The 27,868-nt window shown below is 35.6% G+C and overlaps 1 protein-coding gene across 3 annotated transcripts; it reads right to left on the minus strand.

Moving 5' to 3' along the window:
* Positions 1-1,861: 1,861 nt before the first annotated feature.
* On the minus strand, positions 1,862-27,866 carry LOC106173574 (tubulin tyrosine ligase 3). Of its 3 annotated transcripts, XM_087014683.1 has the most exons (20): positions 27,254-27,866; positions 26,040-26,135; positions 25,496-25,697; positions 23,491-23,592; positions 22,916-23,076; positions 21,581-21,782; positions 20,925-20,989; positions 20,469-20,594; positions 20,121-20,235; positions 19,154-19,456; positions 18,609-18,748; positions 18,167-18,228; positions 17,496-17,740; positions 16,952-17,096; positions 10,877-10,993; positions 9,575-9,683; positions 9,118-9,265; positions 8,274-8,807; positions 6,460-6,514; positions 4,403-4,603 (listed from the first exon to the last, which is right to left on the minus strand). In XM_087014683.1, the coding sequence occupies exons 1-20, from the start codon at positions 27,737-27,739 to the stop codon at positions 4,576-4,578; spliced, it is 3,441 nt and encodes a 1,146-aa protein (XP_086870809.1). In that variant the 5' UTR covers positions 27,740-27,866; the 3' UTR covers positions 4,403-4,575. The 3 variants fall into 3 exon arrangements, with proteins under 3 accessions (XP_086870808.1, XP_086870809.1, XP_086870810.1); XM_087014682.1 differs by lacking the exon at positions 6,460-6,514 and having other exon boundaries at positions 1,862-4,603; positions 27,254-27,865; XM_087014684.1 differs by lacking the exon at positions 4,403-4,603 and having other exon boundaries at positions 4,813-6,514.
* Positions 27,867-27,868: the final 2 nt, after the last annotated feature.

Here is a 27,868-nt window from a genome sequence, read left to right on the forward strand (position 1 = left end):
AATAAAATCTACATTACTGGTTTCTTCACTCACAGTAATTGAAATTGCATTGGTATATGATGGACTTTGGTTGTAGAGTTGCACCTTCAGATAGGGGGAAGCTTTACTAGTATTGTGGGTGGCGTTCTTTCAAAGGGGCATTTACTTGCAACTAAGTCAATAATTATTACTAACATAGTTTTCTGATTACTTAAACAATTTTCCAATTTTGAGACTTTAAACAACGTCAAACCTATGTCCTATTAGTAGCCGTGTGTGTTGTAAATTGCACTTGGTAAATGGTAATTTTATTATTTCAAAAAATGTAACGGGTCTTTTCAAGGGCATAAATATCAGCTATTTAATAGGGAAAATGATGTGTAGGAAACCAAAAAATCCTAGAACCGTCTCAGGAAAGCAATCAATAGAGGCACGTTTTATTTATTTATTTATTTTTTTTTTTGAGACAAATATCGTACTGAAAATTTTTCTCATTGTTGTCTGCCACATTATTCGTACTGACCAGCGGTGGAAATTATCAACCTTCTTGTGGAATAATTTAACTTGGAAGATTACTTGACACCCAATTGTATATAAAATTTTGAATCTATAGCCAAATGTGTAATGTCTCTATACATGATTACAAATACTTTGGCGTTTATGGCTAAGTGAATCATCAAGTGAACCATCCAAAGTCTTCAAGAGGACCAGCCTATATTCTCCTGGGGAGTGCCAGTTCAAGTCCTCGTGACGGACCAGCCTAATTCCTCGCGAGGAGGACCCGTACAAGTCCTAGTGAGAAAGACACTACGTCATCATGTAATTATCCTTTGAAAAACATTGTAAGTCCACAAAAAAGAGGTAAAAGTGTTTAAATGTTTTAAAGATAATTACATCATGAACACCTTGTTTCTCTGAGAGTGTAACTAAAGTCGGCTTTGATTAAGTTACTTTAACTCAGAGAGCTGCCTTATGTCGACTGAGCTATAACAGTGTCACGGCTGACCGATTTATACAAAGAATACTTTTTAAACTTTAAAAAAAACGTCCTCGGGCACCCAATATGATAGAAAACAATGGCACGATAATTCGATTTTTGGCTTTAAGATTTAATTCTTAGACTTAAAAAGTAGATAATCGAACTTTTATAAACTTTGTTAAGGGACCTTTACCAAGTCAGTTTTCTTCGTTGGCTTGCCAAGGACAATGACCTCGTCACCCGGCAAGGGAAATGACCCAAAACTAAGTTCATTTCGTGAAATGGTGTTTTGCGTGCGCACTACTTAACGTTTCAATGTTAGAGTAATCTTTTTATTGCTGATTCGCCTGCCAATGGTTCTGTACCAAAACTGGAGTTCTTGGAGGTCCCTCTGGATGTGGAACGTGTTAGGAGAGGAAATAAAGGGAAATAAAATAGAGGAGTTTATCAGGCAGTCCTTGGGGACAGAGAGAAGATTCCAAAGTGTGTCAGGAAGTTGCATCTCACGGAAAACTTACAGCCGTGTTGTCTTTTCTTTATTCTATCAATTTTTACTTTGTTCATTCGTTTTTTTATCAGTTGTAATACATTTGTTGAAATCACTAACATTTCCTTAAGAGCAAGACTGCAAAGGAAGGTCTCTTTCACTAAAAAAATAATGAAAACCCGAAATAACGATGGGCAAAAACTAAACTTGTAATTGGTACCGGCTGCCTCTTTAATATTATGTCGCTAGTAGCCGTTTAGATATATTTCAACACGATATTTTTTTTGATCAATCAAATGTTTTAAAAAACAGTTGAACGATTTTAAAATAAAATTATCAAAAACTAAGTATTAGATAGCATATGAACAAAAGAATGCTTTGTTTGTCAATGGAACATTATAACAGAAACCAGACAATTCATTTACGCAAAATATTACGACTTTATTCGAATTCATAAGGTACATCGTCCACGAATATACCATTATTTAATATACACGTTAACATACAACGCATTCCAGTATGTACATAAGAAATATGTTAGTAATTTACACCAAATAACCCGCATTATATGACTCAACTACAGGATACTTAATGTCAATAGCTGTTATGATAAATCAGGATACCTGATATACAAAATGCACTGATAACGCACTGTAAATAACAATATCATTCACAAATACATGCAAACAAAGTACCTTTCAAAAATGGCTTTCGTTCAATCCAATAATTGGTTTTGAAAACGTACACAATAGCAGTTTTTTTAACAGTTTTAGCTCCACAACTGAAATTGATGACATCAGACTAGACGAAGCTGCTAAGCTAATTTCTATTGAACGATCGATTCATGTGGGGAGCAAACTTCACCTAGGGCATGGCGGGCCACATGTGCGAGACAAAACCAGAGTCTTATACCAGAGATGTTCCGTTAGATAACAGCGCCATGCAATAAAATGGTCAGTGACCATGCCAATTCCAAGAGCGTTAACCAAGAATTGTCTCGCAAAATTATCTTCACGAATATCGTAATACGAGCACTTGCAAAGTTCAAGTATACTTTTTCCACGTTTACAAACGTACGGCCCACACCACTTACAATGGCAGTTATGCGTCATTACAAAACCTTTTTATGCAAACCAGCAATCTTATCAAACTTATCAACGGGTTTTAATGCAAGCACTTCTACGTAAATGGATCTACATTTTGTGACGCGAAACTTTGCGCCATGCATAAACTTCTTTACTTAAACGATATCTCTCACATCCGAGCATAATGAAATTATCTGAAATGGGCCAAGCGCGTACATGTTGTAAGGCCTCCGTTTTTAACTTTATCTTTTCTGATCTAATGCCATCCTGTGTCGTACACCTGAACATTACTCTATTTGAACACACAAGCGCAACATCTCCCGTTTTCTCCTTGTGCCTAATGGAGCGAGTGAATGACGCACTTTATGCAAAACCAAATGAGACATCAATATATTTCAGAACATTGACTTAATGATGCAAGAGTTGCAATCAATGGGCCGTTCTTAAACCTTAATGCATTGACTGGTAGCACCTGGCATTTGTCTATGATGCAGATTACGTTACCTACGTGACGGAAATGATATACTTGGCAAGCATTCAGCCGGTATTTACATACATATTTTATACTGCGGTAATATCCACAATAATATATTATATTACCTACAGTATCTTATTTGCGTAACTAAATATATATTTTTATATCTTTAATATTATACATAATCTATGCGTTTGTAACGCCACTTTCAGTCATCTTGCTTTCAGAAAAGTGCTACAATATCTCCAACACATTTTTGTAACTGTCCGAAATTTTGCAAATTATCTAAATATCATACAAAAGTTTCTGGTTCTGTCACCCGTTTTTGTCATGTTTAAACTCAACATGTCCGCTTAATCAAGAGCTGCACATTTTATCAGCCTCAGCGCATTCTTTAAGGATATCGTAAAATGTTTCATTTTTCTTCTCATAATTCTCGAGTATCTTGCAAAACTATGGAACTGCACATAATGGTTGTCAATTCTTTGCGCAGTTTTGCTACATCTTGTGCTCTATGTGCCAGAAACTAATCCTCTGTCACATACTACAGTTACAACTATAAATTTGAGTCAGACATTGTCACATATTACAGCTACGACTATAAATTTGAGCCAGGCATATCATACAAATAAGTCTGCCTTCACAAGGTGTACGTGCCACGTGTCATATGTTTAAGACGCGTGAAAAAATATGAAAATACTTCTTCAAATGAACGGTTGTTGCATCGTAATCTCGGGCTCTGAATTAAGTCCCGTCATTACATCAAATTGGCATTCTCTTACATCACATTCTAAACATCATTGAGCAATTATGAATTTTTAAGCACTATCATAAAAAAGCCTCTTCCTGTATGAAAATAAAATATCACATGTTACAAACATGATTACAGCAAAACAGTTAACAAACTCATTGTTCTGTCTTAAAAAAATAAGTTTTGCATTTTTTTTTCAATCTCGCACTTACATCATCCAAACATCAACAGCAGCTGTAACAATAAAAATATACAATATCAGCAACATTTCGAGTGCATCATCTCTGGAAGCTTTGGGTCGCAACGGGGACCATGCGACTGAGCGTTCCCGTTACACTGGAATTCATACGAACAATTTGGTACCCATCCTCGTCCGGTAATTTCCTAGTGTATTTTTTCTTTGGGAGGGTAGGATAGGACTTAAACACAGTGGGAGGATTCTCTGGCCTTTGAATACCAGCATCAGTGTATCTTAACAACACTCTTTTATTGGCAGTTTCAATCTCGTTCAACTCCCGCCTATAGACTTCGGCCAAAACTTTGTTTCTGGAGGATATTTTCATCGATTTGGAAGGTTTTGGCGATTTGGGGCATTTCGGTGGGAAAGGGGCCGTTAGGGTCAATACAGTTTGGCTCTGAAGAGTAGGCCGTGGGTCCGACGTGAAAGAAACCCTGGTCCTCCGCCCTCCAGCGCTGCGCACTCGTTGTTGCCCAGAAACGTCCAATTGGATGCCGTCGCTCTTGCAAGCGCACGAGAAGAGCTCGTTCTCAAGGTGAAGGTTGTTTCCGTTGCCACACCTGGAGCACGTTCTGGCCCACTCATCGATATTGGGGACTTGAGTGCTGCCTAGTAGGGTGCAAGAAAAAAAGCAAATGTGGGGTTAGTATTTGGTTAATAATGCATTGACTACAACAAATATACAAGCATAAAATTTAACAGAATTCTAGCTGTTCCTCTTAAAATTTTGATGCATCTACTTTTCTATTAATGTCCTATAAAATATAATTCCACACACTTCCTTATTAGGTAAAGAAAATAAGCAAATACGAGGGGGATATATCTCCGATATTCATTTCAAGTATCTAAACGAATGCAATAATCCACGGCAATTCAAAAACACCAAACCACATTTTAAAGAAATTGGTATAGAACCTAGTTAGGCATAAATATAACCAAACACACAATTCACTTTCAAGACGCAAAACTACAAAATGATAACACAAAATAATATCCCAAGACAAATATATGTCTAGAAAGTAACAAAATGAAACTTAACACGAAGGTCTAAGGGGAAGAATTATCTTGGACCAAGAGGGAAAGTGTGCCAACAATAATGTATCATAAACAGCAAAACAGCAATACGGATTATACAGTAGAGTCGACCCTTAGGGAGCGCATTTGTCTACCACCGTGGTAGGGCGCCTACGCAGTGGACAAGTATTAAGCCAGGACCAGGTGCGGGGTAAAAGATGGGGGATGACCCGCGTCCCTGCTGGGACCAAAGCAGATGTTTTCGCCAGTTAGCCAAAGGAGGGATGCGCTATCATTACGTCCATAAACGTGGCAATTTAAGCTGGCAGATCGAAAGATCGATGTCTGGAAGCTGGGGCTTTTCAAGGCTCAGCCACTCACTAAGACGGCCAGAATTCCACTTGGTGCATTGCGGATATGATCTCTCTCACTCATTAAACTTAATTATCTTTAAAAGCAGAACACTGCTCCAATGGGAGCATGTTTGTTTTGGCAACTTCTTATTTTTAAAACTGCTCAGGAAGAACGAAATTGAATTCTCACAAGGGTCCATTTCTTTTTTGTTTAACTAATTATTTTAGAAAAAGTTTTTTTGCTTAATTTTTTATGCTGCTCCCCCTTCCCCTTTTAAGACAATAAATAAATAAATAAATAAATAAATAAATAAATAAATAAATAAATAAATAAATAAATAAGAACGTAATCATTTCATAATAATAAAGAAAAATAATTACTATTTCATAGAAAAAAAGGGCAAAATAATATCAATAAAAAGCTTAGGATAACTTTAGCACTGCCATACCAACAGACGGAATTCAACTCAAAAGGAATTTAAAAAAAAGAGAGACATGTAAAAGTGTGATAAGGAGGGTCGGATTTACCAATTCATTTCACCTAATTGTGAAAGACCCAAAGGAGCGTGCCTTTTGGCCAGAACAAAAAAATTAGCCACCACCATTCTGAATTTCTGAGCTCAATTTGGGGATTTACCCTGATAAAATGTCCTCCCATTAGTAAAAGAAAATGTAGAAAATGAAACCAGACCATTTCAATCATTCGGTGAATGTGAAAATTAAGTGGGAAGGCAAAAGGAGAGGTTCACAACATAGAGGCCAGTCCGCATGCGCAAGACGTAAGACAAACGGCGCACATATAAAAAGGTAAACTGAAGGAATAAATTATCAAATATGACGAAAAGCCAATCATATCTGAAGAGACTGTTTTGTTCTAATTATGAGGCAAGGCATTTCGACCCTTGATCACGTGACCGACTCGTCACGTGTCAAAACGTCATGCATCATAGGTAGAAACCACTTTTCGTCTCTTTGAAAACGATTTGCAGTATGTCGCCATAACGTATCCAGTACGTTTAGATAAAGAAAGGAGAGTGAACAAAGACCACTGTGATTCACAGTAAAGACAAGTCAGTACTCAAACATATAGTCTGTTACCGTGAATAAATGCGGATTCGAGGAAGTCTAAATTCGGTGGGGGTTACTGCAAATGCTAAAAGGGAAAATGGAAATGTTTTAAAGCGCTGTCTATTGGGAACTTGAACCGTGACTTTAACTGCTACATGAAAATCTACTTCTACGTTAACTTAGAAAGTCTAAGTAAGAACATATCGTACTAAACGTATAAAATGAAGTTTAGAAACTACCCATTTTGCTTCAATGCACACGGTGTTATAAACTAGAATAATCAGAGAAGCGTCACACGCAAGAAAATTGTCTCTACCTCCCTAATTTTATATTTGATGATTGATGAATTTCCACTTTCTAGCGTGAAACGCACCAGGAAATTCAATCTAATCTACACTGTGATTTAACCAAAAATAGATAGCAGCAACATTAACTTACTACTCAGTGCTTATCTAAAGTATAAACCTATCAGTTAAAGAGATAACATGCGTGCATCCTTTGTGCAATTTGCGCTAGTGGTACTACAGGTAAGTGATATATATATCGATTGTTAGTAATTATCTCTACGTTACTTATTATGACGTATTCGTGTGTGCCTCACAGAATATGCTGTTACGTCACAGCGTGTCCTAATATCGTAGTGCACATCAACGTCACAAGGTGTAGTATTACGTCAGGGTGCCAGGATACGTTTCAGCTGCAGTAACTGTAGGACAAATGCTGTGATCATGTGGAATTTTAAAGCGTTGTTTCAGAACAAGCTGTTTGTAGTAAACCATGCAAGGAATCACGGGCCATAATCACAATCACGTATATCGTAATAGCCCTACATTACTGCAGCATCGGGAACAGTGCAAACGATTAATTTACTTGTTAGTAGTTTTGACAACCAAGACGTGGCTCCGAAGATGAGGACGGATGACAGGGATTTCGAGTGGTAATTTTCTGGGAGATATTCTCGGTAAACGATTCAGCAGCAGCCCAGGAAAGCAAGATGGCCGAGAACCTTCCGTGTCCCTTGTGAGAGGCCCACTGACATAGAGTGGGGAGAGTAGGCGACCTTTGAATACTGCGGGTTGAACGGTTTTGGAAATTAATCAAATATTAATTAAAGTATGTAGACCAGAGAACAGTACAGTGTAACTGTTGACTGATGCTAGAACATACCCTGTAACACTTCACTTTGTATCTGAAGCCTAGTTAACAATTTACATGTAATGTATAATTTTAGCTTACTTATCATGACATAAGTGATCTATATCGATAATGACTGAGATGACTACTGAGATTAAATCAATAAATATCTAAATGACTTACACAATAATAATAATAATAATAATAATACTATTAAGCTACAGAGTATTTTTTAATTTAGCCAAGCATATATACGATAATGTTCAATAACATTTTCTCATATAACAGCACTGCAAGTGTAGTAGAAGTTTCAACAATAACTCCAGCAAAAGCTTCCACTTCAACTGCACAAAATGAATACTGAAAACCAAGCCTTATCGCCATTATACATAACAGCTACAAGTACATATATATCAGTGGTCACACTGCATTGTCCAGTACCCTGAACAAATGATTAAACTGACCAGGGCGTGTACGGTCAGTGCTGAGGCTATCAGGGGAGAGGGCTCGGATTAACCGAAGTTTGGGCTTTTTGGTCAACTGGAAACTCTTCTCCCTGGCATTCAACGCAGGGATATTAGCATAGGGGACCTTGGGCAGGGTAAGCCCATACTTTTGTTCCAAATCCTCCCTCTTGCTAACATTGGTGTACTTTTCGTATTTCTTTAACAATTTCCTGGTTTTATGTTTAATGACCACGTTATAATTACCTCTTGGTGAAGAAATAATGGGTGACACGGAGGCCATTGGAGGTGGGGGAGAAACATCCTCCGTTGATGCTAACACTGGAGGTTTGGCCTGCTGTCTCACTGTGATCATCTTGCTGTTAAAATTATTCTGTGCTCCAACAATCGTTGGACGGGTTGTACTGGTTGACTTGGGTTCGCTATTCGAAAGTCTTAACTTGGGTTTCACAACCACTTTTGCAGGCTCCTTAGCTTGAGTATTACTGGATGACGAGTCTTGTGAGGTTTTAGGTGTCACAGAATTGACTTTTGATGTAGCTGCCTTGTCGGTGGAATTTCGAGGTGAGGTATCTCCCGAGACTAAGGTTGAGTTGTTGTCCCGACTAGAAGAGGTATCCATGTATTGCTGTTTACGGACGAAGCCTGGTTTTCTAATCCCACAGCCTTCCACAGACATGTCCAGGCCAATGTAAGGTGGAACATTGACAGTGGGCTGCTTGTACCCGAGCTCAAAGCGTCCGATATCACAGTTTTTGTCATATTTTCTGTCCACAACAACTGGAAAGGAATAAAATAAGTAAATATTAATCATTTAAATTTTGGCAGGCTTTCTGGTAATGGGTAAAAAGCCAACTGGAATATTTTTTGCAATTAAAAGACATGAGAATCAGTTTTCATCTTTGAAGTATTTCAAAAATTTATTTAAGATTAACATATCCTGAAAACATAATATCTAAAATATATGACAGGCTGAACTAAGATGAGAATTAAACCCTCCGTAAAGCTATCACTGTTTTCCAGAACACAATTCACTTGCCAGAGTTGACCATTGTATTACTGATACGACCATCTACCAAATGACCCTCACCTTTGACCACATCGTCCAGGACAGCTGGACACATCTCGGCGGTCACTTTGGTGCTGGTGCACATGCTGGGGCTGGAGTTAATTTCAATCAACCACGGCCTGAAGTCCTCTGTCAACATGAAGTCAGCACCATACAACTCAAAGGAATTCTGAAACAAAATTGAGAAAATTTAAATTTCAAATTGTTTATGTTCTTAACAGCACTTTTAGTTTTTTAATGAAGATTTAAAAGAAGAGCATGACTCAGAGTTTAAACAATAAATATTGACTTGAAAATTACAAGTTACATTTTGAAATAGGGTATGAGCTTGGAAGCAATATGTGGAAATTGCTGTTCTTTAATCAATAAATGATATAAAAAGTTAATTGGACTTCAAGTCTGTTCACAAAAATTACAAAATTGACTCTCATGTAATATTACATAAAAAAAATAAATAATAAAAAGTATCGCTGCTCACCTTTCTGCCCTCCACCACATCCTGTGCCGTGAGTAAAGCACAGAGTATAGCCTTCTTCATCCCTGGATACACCACTTCCTGCCACACTTTTCTACCAATTCCACGTTTACTGAAAAAGCAAATTGCAAACGCTTAAAAATGTCATTATTGATTGAGAGGATTTAAAATTACAAGGGCATATTGCTGAAAAATCAAATCCATTTAAGGACATCAAGATTGCCAAAATATGAAGAAAATCACTAGTAACATTTTTTTTCTTACACATACTTTTTAATGTCTGAGGGTTAAGTTTGAAATAAATGCTGTAAGGGCGTTTTTCCTCGTTTGTAACAGTAAACCACATAATCCGTTAAATCTAGAAACATCTAGAAATATTTAAAAGAAAGTCTTTAAAACAACTCTATGAATATATAATGGATCTTGAAATATGGTCCAGGCTTCACTTAATTACCACATATGCCTAAGAGTATAATATCGTATTCAAATAAATACAAATATGAGAACAAAAGTAATACGTCCATCTGCTTTATCCTAAATCAATTTCCTACCCACTCAGTTGAACAAGCAATATGGACACACTTGAAACAAACAACTGGTATCGACGTAGTGCCCGAATAAAAATAATTTGTTTATCCCTGTTTAACTTTCCATCAATACACCTGACACCTACACAGATCAACTCAAACCAAGGACGTCCTTTAAATAAAACAATATGCAAATATGAGCAGTGTCTGCAAAAAGCGGGTGAACTATTGGATTTCAAAGTAATCTCCCATTCACACTCGGCTAACTTGACAGCTGGTATAGCAGTGAGAGAACAATAATCCATAACAACTGTGTTTGTTTGCAGTAAGTACAATTTTAACTGCTGCCAGGCAAAATACAGGGCTCTGATATTAAACTAGTAATTATTTTGCCTGAAGCTATAATCTATGTTTTGCAAATCTAATATGTGGGGGAATTCAATGGCAAACTGTTGAAAATTATTTATTCTATTTCAAAGCTAATCTGAACTTTTCTTATCCAATGTTAAAACTTTTACAAATGTGCCTGTGACACTAGATTACCAATTACATCCCATAATATACATCCCATAATGCTCATGTGGTAATCACATAACCATCTCTCCTTCTCCCTCATTGGAGTGTTCCTCATGTTAAAAAAGAGTAGACATAAAAAACTGTACTACAGCTTACTCTATATCAAGAACAACCCATAATGCCCAGTCACTTGTCCCATAATCATTATTGGGGCGTTAAAAAAAATAGAGTAAACATAAAGAATCTACAAACTACAACTTACTCCAAATATTGCTGGAATTCTTCACTGCTCCACATGTTGTCATCTGGAAGCTCTGAGGAACGACTAGCATTGTTTTCATAGTGCTTCTGTATGGCATTGTTGGAAAGATGGATGGACCTGAAAATGAGATGATGGACATCAGTGCAGCAAGATTTAATTCAAATAACTGTCCAAAACATTAAGACTCTCATATATAGAAATGAACAATCATAAAACATTTAATACAACAGTACATATAATGGGTTATCCAGAATTTGGATTCTTCTTTTTACTTCATAACTGAACAAAAAAGGAATGTAAATGTGATGATGTAGTGTGTGTGTGTGTGTGTGTGTGTGTGTGTGTGTGTGTGTGTGTGTGTGTGTGTGTGCTCTTGTGCACGCATTCTAACCGAGGACACACACCCGCCCGAAACCCACTAACCGAGGACACACCTCCAACCGAGGACGTCCTCGGTTGACATAAGCAGTGGAATGCATAAAGGGGCCCATTTCAAGTTAGGTGGTGAAATTTGACGCTATTCTGAGCCAGTCCTCGGTTATGCTGTATAGCGCGGGCCAAATTCCCGCCACGAGTGTATCAGAAATACTGTCCAACTTTTTGTCTGAAATCGGGCTATACACACGCGTCCTCGGTTGTGCTGTAAAGGGCGGACCAAATTCCGCGTCCTCGGTTGTGCTGTGAAGGGCAGACTAAACTGAAACTAATGTTATATCTCATATATATATTCAGTAAGTTCATATTTTTAAACTAAAGGTCTTTTTTATCAAATTAAGCTCTCCTAGGCCGTTACGTAACTACATAACTATCATCGCACTGTACATATTACGGCACGCTTCTTTATTAGTACAACTGACTTGGAGTGGTTTAAATAAAGAAGAACTGTCTGAATTTGTGGCTCACTCGGTAGATCTTAGGACCGACAATCTTTTGAGGGTGCAAGAATTAAATGAAAAGGGTAAATGGATCGTCCGTAAACCCCCTTTACACTGGGCTCGACATTAGCGCCTGTCCGGGACAGGTAAAAATCAGTTCGGACAGGTGAAGTTGCAGGGTTGGCTGTCCGACGGACAGGTCATGTTTTGTGAGAAATTTGGAGCAAAAATCTTTTTAAAAAAATATATTTTGTTGCATACTAACGTCTTTTATTCCCTTCCTAGACGGCATTGAAAAGAGTGACCTACTTTTGGCACAAAACACATGCAGTCGCAAAACGAAGTCTGAGTAAACTTACCGCCAAATTATGAAAGAGAACACCCTCCAGAACTTCATCAGACAAAATTTATTCACATATCAGGTTTTTTACTTTATATTTATTTAGTTCAAAATCTACGTGCTCTAGTAGTAAAGACCGTTCCAAAAACAGAAACTACACAACTACTGTGCTGCCTGGGTACAAAGCCAGATTGAACTGGATGAACTGGCTATATCTAGTTCGTTGTCAAGGCAACATACTGCCTGTCAATCAAATACGTTGTATGCTATCTACTCACTATAGAAAGTGAAATCTTTTGGACTGAAGATCTTGTTGAAATGTTGTTTATTTGCCAAAATATAACCTGAAATTTTGTATGGTGTTTTCTTTAATGATTCTAGTATCACCTTTGTTATTTACAGTTAAAAAATAGTGCTCAGCTGGAATATGATAAATTAACATTGCTGTCATATACCAGTATGATATTGATGTAAGGAAGAAATTAGTAATAAAAAATATGAGAATTTTAATAAAAAGAAGGGGAACATTTTATACTGATTTTATTTAATTCATATATTAAAAAAAATCAAACACATGATAACCCAAAAAAAGAAGTTAAATTGTTAACATAGATATAAGTATTATAAAATGAATATTATTGAACATTTCATTGAACTATATTCAAATATTATTAATTTTGAATATTTTAATAAAATTAATTTAACAGTACCCCCTCCCCACTTCCCGCTCAGGGTATTTTTTTTTTCTTTTTTTTTTTAAGCTGTGGTTAAACTTCATGTAATCTGTTATCAAATTGCATATTTACAATTAGTAGACCCTGTACCCCAAATCCTAGGAGAAGCCCTGATTGGAACTATGTTAAATCAGACTTAGACCCCATTTCCAGAGATTAGATCGATCTACTTTAGATCAACCTAACTCCCTGGGGGTTCACGCAGAATAGCTGTCAGCCGAGCGGACACGAAAGTTAATTACCCCCTTACAGCTTGTAGTAGGTGGGACGGACATTTAAGCCGGATTATCTGACAGTAATCTAGTGAGACTCCCCGCGGGGATAGATCGATCTAAAAGCTCTGGGAATACAGCCTTATATGCAAGATTTAATCTTCAGGAGTTCACAAGTATGAAAAAACAACTTTTTATCTGAAAATAAATTCACTTTAAGGTGCATTTTCCCAGCTCATTTGATTGAGTATTTTGGTAATAAATACATTAAATGTATGACTACACATATTAATTTACAAAGTTTTGGGTATGAATAGAAAAAAAAATATTGGTTTTGTTGGACAGGTTGGTTTGAAAATCGGACAGGTCAAATTTGTGACCACCTGTCCGAAGGACAGGTGCTCATAAAAGTTAGTGTCTAGCCCTGCCAGTGGGGCAGCGTCCTTTGTGCGAGCAAGAAACTGGCATCACTGTGGTCGTAGAAAGGAGGTACAAGCATTGCTTTGGTTGAAAAAAATGAATATTTGGTGATTGGCCAGTTGTCAGAAAGTTAAGTATTATAATTTTGTACTCTCAAATGGATCCGTACTACAGGACGCAGAAAGGACGCCGTCCAGTGTAAAGGGCCCCTTAGCTAACTATGAATTAATCTACCCCTGACAGTTTGAAGAAGGCTATGACATTATGAAAGTTTGAAAATCTTCATAATGGGCTGCTTTTTTTTTTTCAGAAAATTTGATGTTGTTTTTGCTTTTTTCAGCATACATGCAACACTGTAAACACAGTCCAAGGAGAAGCAATAGGTCTATTGTCATGAAACTCACAGAACTGATGATTATTAGTAAAAGGGTTGTCAAGATCAAAAATCGGCATATCCGGGCCATTTTTTGTCAAAAGTTATGCTGTTTTTTTTTCTGCCATTTTCAGCATATAAGTAACACTGTAAGCACATTTCAGGGAGAACCGATAGGCCTGTTGTCATTAAACTCACAGGAGTGATCAATGTTACCAATATACAAATCAAGTTTGAAAATAGGATTGATTGGTTGAGTTTTGTGGAAGTTGTGCCTTGTTTTGATATATATAAGTGGTTTTCCTCAGATTTGATTGTCAGGCATGTTGACAGTTTCGTTATTGAACTAACTAGATATGTAAATATGTTAGTGTTTGTCTGAAATTTTCTGCATCTTTACAACATTGCTAGTTGATTATATAAATATGACAGTAAACATGTTATCATGTACTGTGTAATACAGTGTCTCAAAATGGAGGCAATGGGGTGATTATTTTCAAAAGTTTTGCATTTTTTCTCCTTTTTTCATTGTACATGCAACACTGTAAACACATTTCAAGGAGAACCAATAGGCCTCTTTTCATAAAACTCACAGAACTGATGATTATAAGTAAAAGAATGGTCAAGATTGAAAATCAGCATGACCAGGCCCTTTTCTTTCAAATGTTATGCTGTTTTTTTTTTTCAGCATATAAGTAACACTGTAAGCACATTTCAGGGAGAACCAATAAGCCTGTTTTCAAGAAACTCACAGGAGTAATCAATGTTATCTATATACAAATCAAGTTTAAAAATAAGATTGATTGGTTGAGTTTTGAGGGACTTCAGCTTTTATTTGTATATAAATGGTTTTCCTCAGATTTGATTGTCAGGCATGTTGACAGTTTCGTTATTGAACTAACTATATGTAAATATGTTAGTGTTTGTCTGAAATTTTCTGCATCTTTACAACATTGCTAGTTGATTATATAAATATGACGGTAAACATGTTATCATGTACTGTGTAATACAGTGTCTCAAAATGGAGGAAATGGGGTGATTATTTTCAAAAGTTTTGCATTTTTTTTCTCCTTTTTTCAGTGTTCATGCAACACTGTAAACACACTTCAAGGAGAACCAATAGGCATGTTTTCATGAAACTCAGAGAACTGATGATTATTAGTAAATTAAAAAGAATGATCAAGATTGAAAATCAGCATGACCAGGCCCTTTTCTTTCAAATGTTATGCTGTTTTTTTTTCAGCATATATGTAACACTGTAAGCACATTTCAAGGAGAACCAATAAGCCTGTTTTCATGAAACTCACAGAACTGATGATTATTAGTAAAAGAATGGTCAAGATTGAAAATCAGCATGAACAGGCCCTTTTCTTTCAAATGTTATGCTGTTTTTTTTAAGCATATAAGTAACACTGTAAGCACATTTCAGGAAGAACCAATAACTTAAAGCCTGTTTTCATGAAACTCACAGAACTGATTATTATGAGTAAAAGAATGGTCAAGATTGAAAATCAGCATGACCAGGCCCTTTTCTTTCAAATTTTATGCTGTTTTTTTTTTCAGCATATAAGAAACACTGTAAGCACATTTCAGGGAGAACCAATAGGCCTGTTGTCATTAAACTCACAAGAGTGATCAATGTTATCTATATACAAATCAAATTTAAAAATAAGATTGATTGGTTGAGTTTTGAGGGACTTCAGCTTTTATTTGTATATAAGTGGTTTTCCTCAGATTTGATTGTCAGGCATGTAAACAGTCTCATTATTGAATTTACTAGATATGTAAAATGGGTTGTTTGACAATTTCTGCGTCTTGACAATATTGCTAGTTGATTATATAAAAATGGTGGTAAACCTGTTATCTTGTATTGTGTAAAAAAAGTGCCAAAATGGAAATGAACTCGTATCATTGTAGTTTGTCAGATTCAATCATTCACAATGTTCGGAATGGAGGAAATTGGACATTTAAACTTGTTATATTGATATTTTTGCCATCTCAACAATTTTCTTAGTTGATCATGTGAAATGGCAGTAAACTGTATTATTTTATGTAAAAAAGTTAAAAATGGAAAGAAACCCATTTCAGTACAGTGCTCTCTTGTATACATTTAGTATGTCTTTGGAGTTCCATGAACCTGAAAACCTTTGCTAGTCACATTTTCTGAATATTCATGATACTAATATTTTATTATAAAAAATTGATGATCATTATGCTGTTAAGCATTATATAATATTGCATCAAATTGGAAGAAAGCACAATTTTGGGTGCTGCTGGCATGATGTCCTCAATTGTAAAATTGTGTACTGTGCAAGTCTGTATCCAATGGACGACACTTTGTGTTATCAAAATATAAAATTCATGATAATAAAAGAGTGCTAAATAGAAAATAAGCATTATGAAATTAAAATGTTTGAAAACGAATTTCTTTGGTCTTTTATTTTATTTCATCAGTATCCTTTCTTTTCCTAAATTAATTGATGTTTTATCTCATAATCTTCAAATCTAAAAAAGTGGCAAAGCCCAGCATTAAATATTGTATAACTGTTCATTTAATCATCACCTCTGGTGTTATTTTGGAATTTACCTTAAATATGAAAGAATTTCATAAAAATGTGAATTGCTGCAAAGTAACGCTATATAAAATTTGCTTTGCATTAAAAGTACAATCATTATTACATGTAGATGCATGCATGTCCTCGGTTGTAATGTGTAGTGTCTGTCCGTGTGTGTGTCCGTGTGTGTCCTCGGTTAGAATGTAAAATTCTTGTCAGCAAAAAATTAGTTTTTATAAAAAATTAATTTATAACATTCATACTCGAATAGATTTTACCCTAAATTGAATGTTTTTATTTTGATTTAACCAAGGAATAAGATGTCCTCGGTTGTATGGTGTTGTGCTGATGTCCTCGGTTGGTACACATAGACAAGTATGTGTGTGTGTGTGTGTGTGTGTGTGTGTGTGTGTGTGTGTGTGTGTGTGTGTGTGTGTGTGTGTGTGTGTGTGTGTGTGTGTGTGTGTGTGTGTGTGTGTGTGTGTGTGTGTGTGTGTGTGTGTGTGTGTGTGTGTGTGTGTGTGTGTGTGTGTGTGTGTGTGTGTGTGTGTGTGTGTGTGACTTACTCATTGAAGTCCTCTAGTGTGTACTCCTGTGAGCAGAACCTGAGGTAGCAGTCCTGGTAGAACCACATGGTCAGAGGGTTCCAGTCAGTCACCAGGAACCACTGGCGGATATCAAACTTGGTGTTGTGGACAAGTACCGGCCTCTCTGGAAACACAATGTCAAATATCAATCAATCAATAAATCAATAACTTAGAATTATATAAAGAAACAAATTTCTTTACAAATAAATTTTTGACCAGTACAAGTATGTTTCCATACAAAATTTCATGGTCAGGGATTATAGGCAAGTTGCCATGACAACTGACACAATTTTAAAAAACCTGTTACAAGATCTATCAGTAATTCTCTCAGACTATAAAACATATTAACTTTTTCTAAGGCATTTTACAATGTTTTAAAGTTTTATTGATACAAAAAGCAAATATTATATGATTCTTCCACAAGTTGATTTAATCAGCCAATTATTCATGTAATCCAGATATCCATTATATCCAGATATCCATGTTATCCAGATACCCACATTATCCAGATATCCACACTTACCCATATATTTCTGCACCACATATTTGCTGTCCTTCTTCACCACAGAGCTGCTGACCAGTCCCAGCATGTCCTCTAGCCTGTCATAGCATGTGATTCCGCGCCCACGAGACTTGGCGCCGGGCTTGACGATCCAGACATTCCTCGTTCCGTCCAGGTCCAGCTGAGGCCAGTGTTCCCTGAGCCTGTCCAGCATAATCTGGCATTCCTGTATACGTGCCCTGGCATTCTGGATTGTAGCACCATCACTGGATAATATAGGTGTCCTTGATTAAGTCATGTATTATAAATACTATAACAATTACTCTGATTTACGACTTACTAGAAGACCATTCTCACATTGAGTGGTGCAACAAGTGGTCCATTTTGACAGTTGGAAAACATACTAGTAATAGCCTGGCTATTATTAAAACAGTCACCTACATGGAGCATCCACCCTGAACATGGTAAATAAACAACCTTGACCAAACAACAGAAAGTGAACTTGTGGAGAACTTGTGAGAGACAGTTAAACTCTCGGTAGTGTAATTACGTGCTATGACCTGTTCTAGTTAAATGTACTGCCCACTAGTTGTGAAGTCTTTTAAGAACTCTTTGTCAATTTTCTTAAGAGAATAACTAGATTTTTAAGTTCAAATAATCTATCAAAAGTTGCTGTAAGTAAATGTACTTACTGAACTAACTGGTAAAACCACTGGATTATCTGATCCCACTGAGGAGGTGACAGTTCATGTGGCTGGAATAGTAAGGAAAAATCAGTAAATATAGTTGTTTATCTAAAATATTTGATACACTTAGTTAACAAGGACAATTCAAACATTCAAAACATGTTTAAGGCCAAGCTTCGTATCATCAAAAAGCCATATGAAATGCCAACAAAAACTTCATAGCAGAAATTAATTACATTTCATTTGAAGCAAAAATTTTTGAAAAATGTGACCAGAAATGAGACTTTGTTTCAAAGACAGATCTAGATTATTTGTCCTTCAATATAATTTACAAAAGGTCGCATAAAAGGGGGGTGGGTTTATCTGAGGTATACTAAAACATTTCTCTCTCCCTGCCCAAACAATGTTTTCACAGAACAGCTCCACTCTGTATCCGACATGTACTCACATCAGAGTCCAGGTCCACATCCAGGTGTTCTCTCTCCTGTAGGAACTTCTCACACTGCTGTATGGACAGGTCTACAGCCCTCATAGGGACAAGACCGCCCTTTTTCTTACCCTTCTTAGATCTGGGTGTGATGCTGCCGACTAATGCAAATAAAAATAAATAAATAAATAAATAAATAAATAAATAAATAAATAAATAAATAAATAAATTAATTAATAATAATAATAATAATAATAATAATAATAATAATAATAATAATAATAAATAAATAAATTCACTTTAGACAAAGAAGGTCCTACATGAATGTATGACATGGATATCAATATAACAACATAACAACAGATATTTACATGTGTTTTTTCCATTATTTTTTTTACTGTTATACTAAACTTGAATGTAAGAAAAAAGAATAGAAATGAAACAAACTTGGGCAACTGATTAAAAGAAGACTATTGAACTTCTAAATATTTTGTAATATATTGTTAGATATAACCAAACACACATACACAAAAAAAAAAAAAAAATGATTAAAAAAATCAACCAACCTGTAGGACTTTTACTGGGACTAGTTGAAGCTACTCTGGGAGACAGTAAACTAGAACTCTGACTTTGATGGATACAGGTGTTGCCCTCTGTACTTCCAGGCTTTGACTTGGTACAATCAGGGTTTGTGCATTGCACCTGTTGTGATTGTGGTAGTTGTGATTGTGGTAGTTGGGATTGCTCTGGTTGTGCCTCTGCTCTGGGGCTCTCTGGCACATCAGCTGTGTCGTCTGCTATATCTACATACTCTGATTTTTCAACCACCCATTTTAGGATGTTCATGCAGGTGGTGAACCTGTAGTCATCTGAAATGAACATAATTTTGTTCTTGTTTATATATTTTCATGATGAATATATGGATCAAAATCTAAAGCTTCGTTCACATGGAAAGTCTATTTTCTAAAAATCTATTTTCTATTCGCGGTATATCTTGTGATCACGGTCTGTGCCCTGAATGTCCCGCGGCGTAATTACTGGCAGCGCGAGCCAGTTACTATAAGTTACTACAAGTAACTGGCTCGCGCTGCCAGTAATTACGCCGCGGGATATTCAGGGCACAGACCGTGATCATAAGATACCGCGAATAGAAAATAGATTTTTAGAAAATAGACTTTCCATGTGAACGAAGCCTAAAGTCCTCAACAATGAACAAAAAAAAAAAAAGGTTTATGATCCATTTTATCCATACCTTTCCAATACTTGGGAAATCTTTCTATTTTTTCCGTGCCTTACAAAATATAATTTCATGCATTACAAAAAAATTATATATTGATCTTCTCCTACCTAAATTAAGTAAAGAATTATCCAAAATGTTTCTGATCAGATTTCTCCTATCAACATGAATACCAATAACATGACTCGAATGGACAAGGATAATTTAGATACTACAAATGCCTTATGCTTCTAATAATAAAAGTATTTTACAACAAAAATATTTTGATCTGTATAACTCATTTTGTTTATTCTTACCAGTAAAGGCCTCTTTCTCTTCATCATTACTCAGTTTGTAACAACGTGGAAAAAATGCATCTGGGTCAGCATCTTCAAACCATAAAGTGTTCCTCATACCACCAAGAAGACCAACCTAAGACAGCAAAAATTTTATATTATCTTATTGTTTGTTTCTTCATATTAGAAAATCATAAAGCATTATGTAAATCACCCAAAGCACGATATTCATGGAAAAATTACGTATCAATATAACAAAACTTTTCAAATGTCAGCACTTTCATGTTTTTTCTAAACCAGAACTAATAAAATATTCTAATATTGTTTAAAAGTTAAAATGTTGTATCTTATCTATACACTGTCTATTACCTTTGTTGTAAAAGTGGCCTTTCCATAATGGTTGAACATTTGCTCTTTCCTCAGGAACTTGCAGTCAATGGCATCACGTCTGACACTCCAGATGAAGGTGGGGGTCACATTTCTGATCACACGGGACTGAAGAAGAAAAACAAATTTATTACCAAATCACTTTATGGTGATGTTGGCATGTATACAACCCTTGAAATCTTCTTTTGTTGTTGTTGCTGTTGAAGCTGGCAGAAGCTAGATGACAGAAAGTATCAACATTCTAGAGTCAACATTTTGGCTGATATTAAAGCTCAAATTGTTAGTCTTTAAATGTGAACCTTGTGAGAGACTAAAACAATTATATCAATAGATAAAAAACACTAAATAACGTAATTTTACTAATATTATCATATACATTTTGTTAATATTTCATTCTATATATCATACATTTATCATACTGGAAACTACAAAACTTACCATAATTCCATATATCCCATCTTCTTCTTCCCAAGGAGGAACAGCATTTTCATCCTTACCCATATCTGTAAAAAGACCATCAGAACATATCATAACCAATGCTCAGATACAGCAGCAAAACATTCAAAGAATACATAGACCAGATAAACAGAATAGACAAATAAAATATCAATAACATACAAGTACACATCTTCATGGAAGGTAGCTCATAATTTAGAAAAACAAATAGGACGACTAATTTGCACCTTGAAATATAAATCAACATCCCATGACATGTGAATTAATGGTATGATCCACAATAGCACTTATAAATATTTATTTGCTGCCATAGCAACAAACACAAGAAACAGTGACTTAAACTGCTCCTAATGCTATGTAGCCCTCCAAAATTATTTACCTTCTTTTTTTTAATTTTAATTAGGTTAAAACCCAAGATAAAAAACAACACACACCAAATAGATATTTGCCCATCATTTTCCAATCCATACTACATTATACCTGCTGGTAGATGTTAAACCATTATCACTGTTTGTGTATTTTCAGCAAGCTGGTCTTGAGGGTTTAGACCCTATCCACTCAAAACTGATACTTGACAAATGTAGTGCTGTGGATTGGTAAATTTTAAGAGACGATGTAAATATTCCATCTCCACTTACCATCATCATCATCGTAATCTCCATCATCATCGTCGTCGTCATCATCGTCATCATCATCATCTCCGCCATTGGATGGTTTCTTCTTTCTTGGGGATTTCTTTGGGTTACTCTCTGTGCGATAAAACTTCTCAACCCATCCTCTCTTTCTCATAGTCGTTCTCATGGTGGGGTAGGGCCCAACAATGGTGAACACTCGACGTTGCTGAAAACAAATCAAAAACAATTGTCAGATTAAAAACAATGGCATATGGTTTATTATTTCACTTATAAGCAATATCTGTCATTCATTTGGTTTTATCTGTAAAAAATGAGACAAATAAAACACAGGTTTGAATGCAATAATGCATCAATTTTTTTGAGTCCTGACGTATGTGATTAGTAAAAATTCCAATAAAAAAATTTTCAACGAATGAGTCTTGACAAAGAACTGAACAAGAGTTAAAAGATATTGCTATATTTCTATTTTTCATTAGGATCAAAGCAGAAAATATCGGTCAGTGAGGATTCAACATCTATTGAAACAAAGCACAATGTTATTGCTGACACAAAAAGTCAACCACGTCTGGTGCAAACAAAGTTCCTGATAGAAAAGATAAAAGGGCAAATCTACAAGTGAATTTCAATGCTGAATCAGGTTAACTTGAACAGGACAGTGAATAATTCAATCATAATAATAATAATAATAAAAATAATAATGAGACATCTAAACCTGAAAATAAACCAAAACAAAAAAGAAAATATCAGTGTGTATACATAAAATACTTTCTACATTTGGGTTTGGGTTTGCAATCTGATCTAGAAACAAAACAACAAAAGGAATTTTTTTATTTAGGACAGAAAAATCACATTTCTGTTGTCGAGGACATCACACTCTTCCCACGGTTTCTGAATCCAACCTCTCTTCAGTAAGGAGGCCTGAATGTGGTGGCAGTGGGTTTGCATGGCAAAGACCATCCCATTCTGAAAGCCAGCATCAAATATCTCTCAGAAGCAACATAAAGTGAAAGGCCTTCTAATAATCCACCCTTTTTTGCGAATTAAATTTTGAGGATTAAAGATGATAATTATGTCAATGCAATAACCAAAGAGAAATGACATTTGAATACATAGTAACACATCAAGTATGACTGATACGATTACTGATACAGTCTGTGGTTGCAAATCACTTATGTCAAGTGCAGAACAGCACTGCTAAAAAATGAAAAACTGGAACTCAACTATCTGCACATGTAGCATGAGAAAAGTGAAGGGTATAGCATCCTTTAAAAAAAAGTGTCAACTGAACTTACAAATAAAATCTATTTCTATATTTATTTGCCTATCTCTATTCTTTACCTTGGCAGCTTTTTCTGCAATCATCTTGGCGTTCTTCACCCTGTCTAAGTTGACCATGGCCAGTTTTCTGCTGTTCATCTTGGGTCGGTTCAGTCCAGTGCCCAGATCTGAGGGTGGCATGGTTTTACTTCTGCTGTGGCCTATGTGTTCAGGCTCATCATCTGGAACACACAAATTATATATATAATGTATAAAACAACATGGTCTAACATCTATCACCTATGGCAGTTTTTCCTAAACTAATATGTCAGTGCCAAATGTGTTGGATACTATGGCAAGTCCTACATGTGTGTGTACGTTTCATACGTATGTCTCTGCATGCACATGCAAGCATGCATATACATGTGAGTCATTTTCATATTTAATTTCAGTAAAAGTTAATCAGTAAAACAAAGACATCTACAGGTACACTGAATATTTCTTAACAAAAATCCACAACATCCCACCCTATACCCTGTTTCCCCAAGTAACACTCTACTCCTCTCATTAGCTGCAATACACACTTAGCACAGACAGCTGCCACCAAAACTATGAGACTCAGGGTGCTTCAGACCAGGTAAGTTAATTATTCATACCTTTATCGTCTGTATCAGACAGTCCAGGCTCTGGCATGCTATGGCGTAACCTGTTCCTCTGGCTTCTGATGATCACATTGGAATTACTATTGGCAAGAGGTCCTAGGAGGTGAATAAAAAATTTATTAAATATTAAGTCTTTCGAGTATTGATTACCTTCTTTAAAAAGAAAACTTGAACATTTATGTAATATCCACTCATAAAAAGATTTTTTAAAACAAAACTAAGGGCAAAAGAGAAAAATAATAAAAAAGAATGAAATGATTTTTGTACCAAAATGCACAGCTCTTCACCATGCACTAGTTTCATACCAAGGTTAAAAATAAAATCTCATATACTGTTGAAGTGACCAAAAAAAAAAAAAAAAAAAAAAAAATTCAAGCCATCTGTTCATGCACAGTAACTCAGGATTAAGTAAAGTGCCATGTCTACTAGAAAATGAATCAATAATCAGGGACCCCACAGAACTTATGAAGAATACTGTAATTAACAGGGTTTGTCACACCTGGCTGACCTGGAATCCATTAACTACTGAGTACCTACTCAGAAGCTGTTATCACCTAGAGCTCTAAATCTGCCTATTACATAGTTGACAGTAACAACTGAATAATAGAAATTAAACACTCTGTCTCACTCACGCACACACAACATTTTATTCTTATTTCATTCCACAGTCGAAAGCAGTTTCAATTAGATTACATATTTTTCGTATCCTTCATCAATGACAGTGTCAAAGGTATTCCTCATATCATGTGTCAAGCTTCAACAAACTGATCAATTAATTATCCCAGTGTTCTTTGATCAGTGGAGCAGGGATGCTGGAGAAGCAGAACCAAGGGGGTATTCAAAGCCACTGATTATAAATCAATTTTTTCCACACTTCAAGAGGGTAATCAAGCCTTGAAAATAAATTAATTGGCTGTTATTGACCCATACACGCTGAATATTTCATGTCTAGATATACTGTGTGACTGGAAGATTTTGAGCACTGATGCATTTCGGAAGGGGTGAAATCACATCTTCTGGAAATAATTTTATATATTCTAAAAGCTAACAAGATGGATTTGTGGGCCAAGTTGTTAAAAGGCCAACTTCTCCGTTTTATTCCAGATGTAATTGTATACGCACCATTGTGTGCTCTGCAAACAGGTGTCTGACTGCATATTATCATTAATTCTGCACTTAAGGGAAAAGTAAGCTGATAAATATTGGAGAGGACAAACACAGCAACTCTTCAGTAACAATTAAACCTCTGTGAAAAAGTACACCTGGATCTCTTCCACAGTTAAAATCCATAAAATACATCTTACCGAGTTTTTTAAAGTCACGCAAAATTTTCTATGATATGTTTGCCTATCACTGTTGCTGAAGGATCAAATTCCTGTAAATGGGTGACCTAGGTTGATCCCTGTCAGATGTCACAAATAAAGCCAGACTAGCTCCAATAGCAACAAAGTTAAAAATAACTTCCAAACATATTTTTAAATCACTGTTGCTAAGAGACCATCTGTTTGTTTTAAGGTTAAGGACAGGCCAAAATAAAATAAACAAAACGAAAGGGAATTTGCTTTTTATATCAACCTTCAGCTATGACATATCAAGAATTCAAAATGATAAAAAAAGGGTTCTCTTAAAGGGAAGGACTGCAGGTTGGAGATTTTATCTTAAATAAAGGGTCTTAGCCTTTTTTTAATATTCCTGTTGCATTCATATAATGCATCTTCAAAACATCTCATTGTGCTCAAAGCACAGCTCCAAGTTCATTGTGTGACATAATATTGGGTTTTTTTGGGGCAAAAACATCATTTTCAGTTTCCTGATTTTCTCAGGCACCTGGGCAGCTTTAAACATGCTTTTAATGGTATTATAACACTTGAACAAAGTACTACAAAAGGGGTTCAGCAAATTTTCTTAAAGACTTACTGTTGATTTTATCTATAAAAATGTGATTTTTTTAGCCCTATTTGTATACACTCCCCCCTCCCCCCCTTTTAAAACTACTCACCATTCATCAGTCTGTTAAGACCTGTACCGGAAGATGAGGTGGTTATTTTATTAGACCTGGTCAGCCCTGTAGTGGACATTGTGGGCCCACCACTGGACAGTACTGGCATGGTGAATTCCCTCATGTCTTTGTTATTAATTTGTTCTGTGGGAGAGGCTGAGACTGGAGAAGGTGTCACGCATGTGGAAGAGTCACTGGTCTCCTGATATAAAATTAATTAAAATAAAATTAAGAAAAATTAACAAAATACTTTGACACGATGAAAACTGATGAAAGGGAAGGAAACACAATCGCCAGTATACTGTACAAAGTCTATTTTGTTTGCTGAAATAAACAGGTTCTTAATACGACAAAGTATATTCGCTGAGGCAAAGAGAGTGAAAAAAAAAAGAAATTAAACAGGTTCTTGAAAATAGAAATAGTTTATAACCCTTTTCATTAAGAAAAAATTAATTAATAGAAACTTCTTTGCACCTTACTAAAAACAACAACTTTTTGGCACAAGTAGCAGAAAAAGCACCTATTGTGTCTATTAGTAACTTACCCCTCTATCTTTTTCTTTAAGTTTCTTATTTTTTGGCACAGGGCTAGTTCTCCCAAGTGGGATGTTTTCACGAACATGTGAAGCTGCTTGTTCAAGCTATAAAAAAAGGATCACTAGCATGTTATAAATTCAATTTATGAAGGGTAATAGCTCATCAAACATATATACTTTGAAAATTTAAAAATTAAAGATAAATACAAAAAAAAAAAAAAAAGAAAAGAAACTTAAATTACAACCAAAATTCGTGCAAACTGAACTAATTCAAAACAATATATTTAAAATCACCATGACCCTAAGTAGACCTACATTTACTAGTAAATAGGGAATGCACACTGAATTAAAATTTACCACTGACAGTTTAAGAAAAAAAAAAAACTGTAATTGATGCATAAAAATTGAAGTAATTTTTTAACATTAAAGTAATCTAATTTTTAACAAATGAATCATAAAATCATCAACAGATAACACTATCCATTTGGTCAGATGTGCCATTACATATGTCATAAAATATAATGTTGCATGTACAGTATTCTTTTAACTCTCTCTCTCTCTTTTTTATATTATGTGATCCAGGACCTTGGGCCAAACCTATGAAAACCATATATCAAATGTCAAGGAGCATTTCATTGTGAATGAAACATAAAACTTGGAGTCAGTATACAAACACCATTCACTGTGCAACCAAACAGACCATACAAAGCCTTATCACATTGACTAACCTTAAACCTCCAGTCCTGTTGGCATTAAAAGAGAGCCAATTTTGTAAAGCCATATTGAATCAGTTAAGCTCACAATAGTTTAGAGCACAATGCAAACAATGGACCCACTTCACAGGTAGCCAATTCAGTACACTACACTACACTGTACTTGTTACAGACCTACATCTATCCCCACCCAACAATAAATTTATACATACCATTTTAAAAAATAAGGTCACTGATTTTTTTTACTTTTTTTTAATACACATTTGGTTATGAATTGTTTAATGAACACAATTATACTCCAGTGTTTTTATTCATCTCATCTAACTTTTTATTTCATTCCAGTTTGTGTCAAGATAATCTGATTCTTTTTTCATCACACAATGATAAACAGTATGTATTTATTTCATGTTTTAAATCATACAGCTCTGACCAATTTTAAAACATTATGCCTACAGCAAAACCACATGTAAAGGATTAATTTTTATACAAATCTCAAAAGATTATACTTACAAGTCTTTTTTGTTTATCAAGATGTTGTTGCTGTCTTGACATAAAATCCGTACCAAGATTTTCTACGATCTTCACGCTGGTGCTGCTCACTTTAGGTTGAAATGTAAATGTAGCTTCTTCTTGTAATCTTGCTGCTACTGCTGCCGCTTTTTTCATCAAATCAACACGAAGCTGTTGGCCTCTTTCCTTAGTGATCTTTAAACTCGTCTCGTTTAATTTTGGTTGAAAAGTCAATTCAGAACCCGTGTTGTGCGTGATTGGTACTTTAACTACTGCTGTCATAGTCTTCTTTGCATCCGAGGTAGAGAGTCTTTCTTCGATTCTACGGTGTACGGTGAGTAAAAATTGCGGCGTGGCAGCTAAACTATTTTCTTGGTACTGATTGTAGTAACCGTCGCGCCTATTTAGAGCTAATTTTCTACTTGTTTCGCTTATTTTAGGACAGAATGTTAACTCTGGGTCGTCGTATGCCTTCTTCCGTCCCATCGGTGCATGGCGGTGGTGGACATACCTTCCATTTTCAACCCAGGACCATGCAATCACGATCTTTCTCTACCCTAGGCACGCTTTGTCGTCTCCATGGAGGCGCCATATTGTTTGGAACCAATAGCTTTA

This window comes from Lingula anatina, chromosome 6 (assembly GCF_051362555.1).
Source record: "Lingula anatina isolate TDL-2025a chromosome 6, LinAna3.0, whole genome shotgun sequence".
NCBI lineage: Eukaryota > Metazoa > Brachiopoda > Lingulata > Lingulida > Lingulidae > Lingula > Lingula anatina.